At 37.8% G+C, this 10,811-nt stretch overlaps 1 protein-coding gene across 1 annotated transcript; it reads right to left on the bottom strand.

Moving 5' to 3' along the window:
• Positions 1-7,388: 7,388 nt before the first annotated feature.
• Positions 7,389-10,452, bottom strand: LOC107828763 (glycerol-3-phosphate acyltransferase 5-like). Its single transcript, XM_016656134.2, has 3 exons — positions 9,735-10,452; positions 8,400-9,077; positions 7,389-7,763 (listed from the first exon to the last, which is right to left on the bottom strand). The coding sequence occupies exons 1-3, from the start codon at positions 10,284-10,286 to the stop codon at positions 7,506-7,508; spliced, it is 1,488 nt and encodes a 495-aa protein (XP_016511620.2). The 5' UTR covers positions 10,287-10,452; the 3' UTR covers positions 7,389-7,505.
• Between the last annotated feature and the right edge of the window lie 359 nt (positions 10,453-10,811).

Below are 10,811 nucleotides of genomic sequence, written 5' to 3'. Positions count from 1 at the left end.
TAAGCATGCTGGCATGGAAGACATGGTAGATCTTAAGATATGATGGCATGTCAAGCTTGTATGAGATCTTGCCTACCTTGGCGACGATCTTAAATAGCCCTTCATACTGGCGAATCAAATTCTGATGCATGACCCGTAGTGCCTTAAACTGTCTTGGGTTAAACTTCACCATGACCATGTCCCCAACTCTATAGTCCGTGGGACGCCGCTTACGATCTGCAAACTTCTTCATCTTCTTAGCTGCCTTATCCAAGTAGGACTTAACAGTGTCAAGCTGCTCCTCCAATCCTTTGGCCATATGATAAGCCCCCAAACTCTTTCCCTCAAACGCAGTTGGTAATGAATGTGGAGTTTGTGGCTGTTGGCATGTGGCTAGCTCAAATGGTGTACGCCCCGTGGACTCACTCCACTGCAAGTTATAAGAGAATTGGGCGATGTCTAGGAGCCTTGCCCAATCTTTCTGATGCGCTCTTACATAATGCCTCAAGTAGCATTCTAGTAAGGCATTGACCCGTTCCGTTTGTCCATCTGTCTGTGGGTGAAAACTAGTGGAAAAGTGCAGTTCCGTGCCAAGTATATCGAATAATTCTCTTCAAAAGTTCCCAGTAAAACGGGGGTCTCGATCACTGATAATATGCCTTGGTAAGCCCCAATACTTCACCACATTCTTAAAGAATAGCTTAGCGGCTTCCTTGGCAGTGCAACCTGGTGAGGCAGGCATGAAGGTGGCATATTTGGAAACTCTATACACGACCACTATAATAGTACTATAACCGTCGGACTTCGGTAGGCAAGTGATAAAGTCCATAGTCGCGCTCTCCCATCGACGCTCTGTAACTGGTAGTGGCTCCAAAAGTCCTCCGGGTTTTTGTTGCTCAACCTTGTCCTGTTGACAGACAAGACAAGTCTGCATATAACACTCTATGTCATCTCGCATGCGTGGACAATAGTAGACTAACTCAACTAAGGCCCTAGTGCGACGTTGGCCTGGATGACCAGCACACATTGTGTCATGACTCTCCCTTATGATCCGCCGTCTAATGTCTCCAAACTTAGGCACGTAGACCCGCCGACCTGTGGTAAGCAGTAGATCATCTTCGGCCCAAAAACGTCTCGTATTTCCCTAGTTGGCTAACTCGATATGTTGTTTGGCTGTTAGATCATGTTGCATGCCTTCTTTTATAGCCTCACAAATGTCCCATCTTGTTGAAGTGATTGCAGCAAGCTCGGCCTTCCGACTCAAGGCATCGGCTACAACGTTACCTTTGCCCGGCTTACACTCCATCGCAAAATCAAATTCGGCCAAGAAATCCTTCCACCTAGCCTGTTTTGGTGTGAGCTTCTTTTGCGTCTGAAAGTAGCTAGTAGCTACATTGTCGGTCTTGACCACGAACCTCGACCCGAGCAAATAATGTCGCCATGTACGAAGGCAATGCACAATGGCCGTCATCTCCTTCTCTTGCACCGTGTAGCGCCACTCCGTCTTATTTAACTTGTGGCTCTCAAATGCTATGGGATGCTTATCCTGTATCAAGACACCTCTAATGGCAAAATCCGAGGCATCGATATGCACCTCAAATGTCTTGGCAAAGTCAGGTAATGCCAAGACTAGCTCCTCTGTTACAGCTGCCTTGAGGTCTTCAAACGCCCTTTGACAATGCTCCGTCCAAACCCATGGCTTGTTCTTCTTTAGCAACTCAGTCAATGGTGCGGCCTTTGCTGAGTAGCCACAGGTGAACCCACGATAGTAGTTAACAAGGCCAAGAAAGGATCTCAACTCAGTTACCTTTATAGGTGCCTCCCACTCCTGGATAGCACGTACCTTAGCCTCGTCCATGCGTAGCTCGCCATTGCTAATAACATGGCCTAAGAAGTGCACCTTTGATTGTGCAAACTCGCATTTCTCCCTCTTGATGTATAGCTCGTTCTCCCGCAAGACTTGGAAAACCTTCCTTAAGTGCTTCATGTGCTCTTCTAAGGTATTGCTGTAGATGACTATGTCGTCTAGGTAGACTACCACGAACTGATCAAGGTAGGGATGAAAAATCTTATTCATAAGGGTGCAAAATGTGGCAGGTGCATTGGTTAAGCCGAAAGGCATCACCAACCACTCAAAGGCTCCATATCTCGTCACACATGTTGTCTTTGGCACATCCCCCTCTGCAATGCGAACCTGGTAGTAGCCCTTGCGAAGATCCACCTTGGTAAAATACTTGGCTTGCCCAAGTCTATCGAACAAGTCAGCAATGAGCGGGATCGGGTACTTATTCTTCACTGTGACATTATTAAGTGCTCGGTAGTCTATGCACAAGCGTAGTGATCCATCCTTCTTCTTCTGGAACATTACTGGTGCGCCGAAAGGTGCCTTTGATGGGCGAATGTGACCAGCATCTAGCAGCTCTTTCAATTGTTTCCTAAGCTCCTCTAGCTTGGGCGGTGCCATACGATATGGGGCAAATGTGGGTGGCTTAGCCCCTGGCTCCAACTCAATCTTGTGATCCACCTCTCGCCTAGGCGGCAAATGCTTAGGCAACTCCTTGGGCATGACATCTTTATTTTTCTCAAGCAACTTCTCTATGCAAGATGGTAGTGTCTCTTGAAAACTCTTATCTTCCTCTAGACTTGCGATGGTTGCCACGAATGTCGGCTCCCCCTTCTTGATCCCCTTGACAACCTGCATAGCTGAGAGTTGTGCTTGGCTCTATCCGTGTGGCATAGACAATGTAGGTACCATGCAAGCTCCTTCTTTCTCCATAACCAAGAGATGTTGGAGGTAGGGATCGATCAAAGTATGACAATGTCTAAAGAACTTTTGTCCCAATATGATGTCAAAGATATCCATAGCGGTTACGGTAAAGTTTGTCATACCTTTCCAAGTTTCCAATTTGACACCAACTCTATTAGCTACCCCTCGAGCATTTTGTACCTCGGCATTCACGGTCTTGACGCGAGAGTTGGTTGGAGCAAGCTTCAATTCTAGTCTTTTTGCGGCAGCCTCAGTCACGAAATTATGAGTTGCTCCAGTATCCACCATTGCACGAGCAGGCTTGTTGTTGATGGTGAGATCTACGTACTGGTTTCCATTCTCCGTAGGTTGGATAGATTGCTTTGTGACAGCACCGCATAATCCGATCATACCTAACTGTGCGGTTCCCGAACTCTCTCCTTGCGGCTTCTTCTTCCGTTCACAGACCATGGCACTAAAGCTCTTTAGGTCGGGGCAATTCCTGAAGCTGTGCAGCCCTCCGCATATGTAACATCCCTTCTTCTCGGCATGTGCCTTCTTCTCGGCATAGCCTTGACGGCCACTCAACTTTTTGGAATCTTGAGTCTTGTAGTATTGTTAAACTTTGACATTGTTAAACTTTGATTCTTTGACTTTCCCTTTGTCGTGCTTGTCATGCCTAAAATCTATCAATGATTCGACCTCCACTATGGCTTGGTCTATATTTGCGACTTGCCGGTGTTGTAACTCCTGCTTAGCCCAATTTTGTAACCCGTCCATGAAGTGAAACAACAAGTCATCATTGGTCAGGTTGGGGATTTGAAGCATAAGGGTAGTGAACTCCTTGACATAGACACGTATGCTCCTTGTTTTCTTCAACTCCCTAAGCTTGCGCCTTGCCTCGTACAAGACATTGTTTGGAAAGAACTATCGCTTGAACTCGGCTTTGAACTGATCCCACGTGCGAATAGTACATAGACTTTTATCCACATCGGCCATCTTCCTTCTCCACCATAGCATGGCAGTCTCTGAGAGGTACAACACTGCAGTGTTGATCATGGCATCTTCGTCCTTCACTTTGCCGTGCTTGAAGTAGTTCTCCAAGTGCCAAAGGAAGTTTTCCCCTTCTTGTGCATCACGAACACCTTTGAACATTGGGGGTTTGGGAGACTTAATCTTGGCCTCCCTCGTCACCACAACATTGCTGGCTGCCTCGGTCACACCAGCACTAACATGCTCTTCGAGTTACTCTATCTTTGCCTTCATAGCATCGATAATACTCAAAGCCTCCATGAGTTTGCACTCTAAGGTAGTGATGGTTTGCCTTAGCTCCATCTCGGTTTGTGTACATCACTCCAAGTCATTTCGGATACTCTCAATCTCTTCAATAATGTGCCCCTCAAGAACGCTAAGGGTGCCTTCCACCTTCCCCAAGCGTTGGCCAAAGATCTCCACAGCGTCCATCCCCGCGTTCATCTTCCTCACCCACTCTTTACCGAGCGAGATGTCCTCGGGCAGGACCTCCACTTCATCCTCGCTTGCCTCAGTGGTAGATGATTCTTGGGACGTAAGCCCTTCATTTGATACAACCTCGGGTGGCACCTCCTGGCTCTTGTTGGTGGCATTTCTCTTTTTGTTACGGCCGTTCATGCCAGCAGCATCCTGGATGACGTTGGCTTGGGTGTTGGCAGCGTTAATTTCTCCGTTGTTCGCCATTCCCTTAGTTGCAACCTTTGCTCTGATACCACGTTGTCACGTCCTTAGTCGTTAACTAAGTACACGTGCGACACTTGACAATTTGCTCACGTTCTTGCTATGCCAAGTCAGCCTTACTACACTCAAGATCGCTAAGAGAATGGTAGAAAGAACACAAGAGAATTATTAAAGGAAGCTTTGTAATTAGAGAGAACTTGAATTGTTGCTTAATGAATTATAAATGAATGGCCCCCTTTATATACTAGTCTCCTAGGGGCTAGTGTGTAAATATTAATTGTTACACAAGTCCTTAATATTTACAAGATAAGGGCTTTCTCTAGAATTCTCTACAAGCCTAGAAGATTCCAAGGACTTTCCTAGTAAATTCATAAGCATCTAGGATCTTCCAAAGGAAATGTCCATACTTCTCTAGAATCTTCTCACAAATACTAGCTTTCCTCCTGTGTAAGCTTCCACATGGTATTAATATATGCCAAATGGTGCCTATGTGACATGGTGACATGGCGGGTGATCACATACGACCCTAATGAGGTGGTCTAGTGATCGAAAAGATTGAAAATCAATTAGTTATTCATCAAAGTTTTATTTATTCAATGACCAGAATTAAACAAGAATATATAGCTCGGAGAGAGTAACAATATTTGGAATTATGTTTGAACTCCAATAGAGGGGATATAAGTTGATTTCATTCTATCAACCTAAATCTTGATACCCAAAAAAAACTTAATTTTCTGTTGAATTAAAGATAAGTCAATGATAACAAGATCGATCATTTCATCAAATTTTAAAAGAGAATTATTGCCAGGATTAATGCCAAAGAGAAGCAGAGGTATGGCTCTTCTTCTTCCTCCTTTTTTTGGGTTCTCAACAGAGGAATGGATTTAAAAAGAAGCCCATTACTGAGCCCAATATTAGAGTAGGCCCAAATTGATTTCTATTGTTCAACTTATGTAGAAGAATTATAAAGTCAGCCTACATACTTATATCCTGATTTGTACTTAATGGTTCGTCATAATGTAAAAATTTCAGGGAACGCCCTATTTGGTCACTCACAGTTAATATGTGCCCTTTTTTTTTCTTTAAATATTTAATTGATACCCAATTTTTGAATAACTTTAGATACGTGTTTCACTTCTTCTTCTTCACTGCTGCTTTCTTCTTCTATGTATTCATATCTAATGTATTCAAGAGCTTTGATGTTGCTTTCTTCTTCTCTGTATTCACGTCTCATGTATTCACTTGGGACCCAAGGAATCTTAATTGGCTTGAATCTAAATATCAAAGATGGGGCCTTTGTAAGCTTGTAATTCATATCATGTTAGTTTATTTATACTGTGCATACAAAATTCGAATTCGGAATTTAAACTTGATGGATTTAACATTCATGTTTTCACCACTTATCCCATGCAAGATGCACTCCATGTAGTTATATATATATATTCCAAGTTGTTCATTCATGCAAGGCGTACTCTTTGCCTTAGGCATCACGGGTAGTATAATTATGGGATGGTGAACGTACGCAGAAAAAGATGAGGTGCCATGTTGCTAATGGGTTATCTGTGAAAGTTTGGTTTGACCCATGGTTACTAATATATGATAATTTCAATCTGCATAGAGTCATGACCGATAATTTTGACCTTAAAATGAAAGTGTGTGATTTAATTAACTTGGAACATTCACATCTTCAATACACTGTATTTGTTTTTTTTTTGTTTCCCTCCGATGTCCGATACATCCATAGGAACCCCGATTAATACGTATTTGTTTCGAGTATAATCAATTATAAAGGAAAATATTCTTTATCAAAAAATTTTTTATTCTCAGGGCTTGAACATGACGTTTTGTCCATCTTAACTGTTCCTTTTTCATGTTTAGGTGTTAATTGTATCGTTAATCAAAGTATTCTTTAGCGACGACAATGATAGGCACTACATCCAGATCTAACGAAATGTAAACTCAAATTATCAAATTAATTACTATTATAATAATTTTTGGAGAATTCGACAAAAAACTTCAATCGAAACATAATCATCAACAGTAATACAATATATTGTTAATAAGGACGTACGATCGATTTCTTGATCTCACGAAACCTACAATTTCAATATAAATTTGCAGAGTATTTCACAGAATTTGACTGCCGACCAATGTTATGGGTTTGTGGTTGCTTGTAAGTTAAAGATGAAAATTACATTTTCTTTAAATTGTTTATCAATGAGATATAACTTTACAAGTAATTGCCAACTATAGTAGTAAATTGTTTGGGGGCCATAGGACTTCACCATTTTTTAGAATTGAATTATTTTTATTTTACTTATAGAGATATCTTTTGCAGAGGTTTCAGTGTGTGTTTGTTTTCATAGTGATACTAATATTTTGGCCTATATTATACTGTAATATCTAGTTATGGTAAAAAGAAATACTGTTATAAATACTTTTTATTAAAAAACACAAAGTTTAATTAAGTATAATAGTTGGTCTTAATTAACAATATAATTGAGTTGACCTACGTTTAGTTAGATGCGCTTCAGAATTTAACTGTAATGAGTTTCGACTTCTGTCATTAAACCTGCTATTTTAAATTATAGGTCATAATGTAATTATTTTTACAAAATATTTCAATAAATTAAGAATGAAGTTACTGACGAATCTGAATGTAATAGTGTATAAGTAAATGTAAATCTAATTTTAAAGAAATCAACAAGAAACAAATAAGTACGTACTAAAACAACTAAAATTTTGTGTTAAATAGTTTTTTTATCGAGGATCAGTCTGAATAAATAGAGAAATCTAATTTGGACAGTTGAAAAAATACAATAAATAAGAGAAAAGTCTAGTTCCCCCGACACAGTATATAAAAAGAAAAAGAAACTTTTTCTTAATTACCGAATAGCTCTAGCAATTTATTTAACATGGCTTCCATGAAAAAAATAATGAAAGAAGTATATAAAACAAAGAATACTGTCTCATTTTTTTCTATTTAATTTATACAATGATAGGATAAAAACAAAATATAGTATGTGAAACGTATCACTAAAAAAATCCCTCATAATCTTTACTTGTATCAGTGAATAAAAGGATTGAAAGTGCCCACCACTTGCTTAAACGTGTTCATTAAACTTTTAACTCCATTTGTCCCATAATTTTGCGAAACTATTCCATCATTTCCAGCAAGAACCCTATATTTGTCCTTTCTTGTAAAGTCTGTACACTCAAACCCTAATGTTGCAGCTAAAATCCTCTGAACATAATTTGCAACATCATGTGGACTTTTCCCAGATGAACACGTGGCTTCAGCTGGTAGCTGATTCAAGAATGTTACCTGTAGAAAAAATATAAATGAAGAAGATAAATAAAATTAAGCGGTGTTTGGGCATAGATTTAATTAAAACTGAAAAAACAAATTGAAGTTATGTTTGAAAAATAATTTTTAGAAGTTGAAGTAGTGTTTGGACATGCATTTTATATGAAAACAAATTGAAATTTTGTGAGGGGAATTTTTTTTCTTCGGAAAACTAATCATATTCCATGAACAAACAATGTTTTTTAAAAAAATCTATAAAAAAAGTAGCAAAAATATATGGCGAAACGGAAGCTAAGTCTTGAAACATAACACTTTCCTAAAAACAATGTATATTTGTTTCCTTTCCTATGTAAGATTACTATGGGATTGAATATCAAAATAGCTTTACTGGATGTGACAAGCTTTTTGAATTTCATTTCTACACCAAAGTAAATAATGGGAAAATTAAGGTTAGAAAAGCAAGAAATATTTCTAGTTTTCAAATTCAGAATTTTGAGAAGATGGAGAGAGTTTTGAAGAACACAAGAATGGAAATTAAGTTGTTTCCAGCAAAGTAAAAAAAATCATAGTGAAGAAAAATCAACTTAAGACACAATTTCTCATTTAAAAAGTATTTTATTTATTGGTTAAAGTTACACAAAATTGTAAGATTACCTCATACACTGGCCTAGGGTTCATGAAGAAGAAAATTGGGTCCATTGCTTTCCATCCCCTAGCCGTTGTTGCATGAAAAAACCCTACTCTATAATTCATAGCCACTGGCACAATCCGATCGGTTAATTCTGCAAAAAGTGCACTAAACCTTAATAAAAATGGTTCCCTACATGTTGTTCCTTCAGGGCAAACAACCAAATCTCCTTTCTCAAGTTGCCGTTTGATTTTTTGTGCATCTACTTCCCGAATTCTTGTCAATCGAACGGTCGGTATCGGCGATAAAATCTCCGATAATCGAGAGATTGAGTATGTCACGGCCGGAATTTTACGTTGAAGTACGGTGGATAGGACAACCGGATCCAGTAGGGTTCGATGAGTGCACACGAAAAGCACGCCCGAGTTAGTGGTGGAGGCTGGTGGTGGTGGTTTGCCTTTGACGATGACTTTACCACCGAATAATGGAGCTAGATATGGTATGAGGGATAATGGAAGCATTAACCCTACTAAAATACGTATTGTTGCTATTATTATACCAAAGGGAAGCCATAAAAGGATTAAAAGAGATGTAGATGGTGTTGGACGTTTGCCTAAACGACCATCATGGAAAATTACTGGTAATGGTTTGATAAGTTGGTGATCTTGATTTTTGCTGCTCATAAATGGTGGATTTAATTGTTCCTGCAGTTTCAAATTGACATTTATAACAAAATTATATTTCAAGAATCTCATGTCAATGTTATAAGAAAATAATCTATAAATCTACTTCATTTTTTGTATGATTATGTGACGAAATCTCATCAAATAGCTCTTTCATTTTCAGTGGTGGCAAAGTTAGAATTCAAACAAATAACAAAAGCTAAATAGAAGGATTTAAATTATAAATACTGAGAATAATACTATTAAAAAAATTAATTTTGAACAAATGTTTTTCAAAGAATTTAGGTACCTTACAAAAAGAAACAAATCTATCTAGTTCCTTCTTGTTCAATTATATACCGAAATTTCATCAAATAGCTCTTTCATTTTCAGTGTTCATAAAGTTAGAATTCAAACAAATAACAAAAAGCTAAATAGAAGGATTTCAGTTATAAATATTGATAATAATACTATTAAAAAAACTTTTAATTTTGAACAAATGTTTTTCAAAGAATTTAGGTACCTTACAAAGAGAAACAAATCTATCTAGTTCCTTATTGTTCAATTATATATCGAAATTTCATCAAATAGCTCTTTCATTTTCAGCGTTGATCCATAGTTAGAATTCAAGCAAACGACAGAAGTCAAACAAAAAATTTACTGTATACACTGACAGTATAAAAACTTTATTTTACGTACCTTGCATTGAGAAAGAAATGAAGAAACAACTGATTGAGGCCTTCCAAGGCCTAAGCTAGGTTGTTCACCACCAAATAATTCAGTAACTTTTTCCTTAATCAAGTCAAAATCATCCTTAATAAATCCAGTAGCTAAACCAGATTTATTAACAACAAGTTCACTCCCAATAACATAATCAGCTTTCAAATGCTCTTTCACAAATCTCTCAACCATAATTCTTGGAATTTTTGTCACCACAATTCTCTTATCAAAAGAGCTAAAAATACTCCAACAATCCATATTAATGTCATCAAAATAAAACTTAGGTAAAACAGCTATAGCCACAGCTTCAATTTCAGATATTTTTACACCTGCAGTAGCTACAAATATCATTAACTTTAACCCTTTATTTCTTTTCCCACAAATTTCAAGAACTCGAATTACTGGCCATAACATTAGTAAAATAGCAAATCTTATAAGACCAGAAGCTTCAAATGCCACTAACATGAAGTAACTAAAGGGATCTGGATTTTTTAAGAGAATTCCTTCAAACTCAGCAATAATTGACTCCATTTTTGGTGTGTTTTTTTACAGATAATAATGTGTTATAATTTCAAAAGATAATTGAAGGTTTTTAAGGAGAATAAGGTTTGTAAGATGAAGGTAGATTTGACTGTGTTCTAAGGAAAGAATGGGATTGTTTATCTGTTTACAACTACCGACGTAATTAATTTGATGCAATATGGACACATATTTATATATTCAGAGTTTAGCCCTATTTGCATGTTTTCTTGCGGTGGATATATCTATATGAAATAAATGCTAAAGAATATTCGCCATGTGGACGTGCAAATTGCTTGGTTACTTAACTCAACCAACTTATTCTATTTTTATATTTTTCTAACGTTTTAAAAAGATTTTGAGTTATATATACAGTATACTTAATTATATCTAATTAGAAAAATTCACATGATCAGTGTCGTTTACGTCTATCATAATAAATATACGTTGTCTCTAGGGCGGATCTATTGTGTTGGTTATGGGTTCATGTGAATTTAATAGTTTTTGTCTAGATTCTATATATATATATATTAAAAA

The sequence above is a fragment of the Nicotiana tabacum genome, chromosome 23 (assembly GCF_000715075.1).
Source record: "Nicotiana tabacum cultivar K326 chromosome 23, ASM71507v2, whole genome shotgun sequence".
In the NCBI taxonomy this organism is placed as follows: domain Eukaryota; kingdom Viridiplantae; phylum Streptophyta; class Magnoliopsida; order Solanales; family Solanaceae; genus Nicotiana; species Nicotiana tabacum.
The sequence above is the reverse complement of the archived record's forward strand: the minus strand, read 5'-3'. Positions and strand labels throughout refer to the sequence as shown.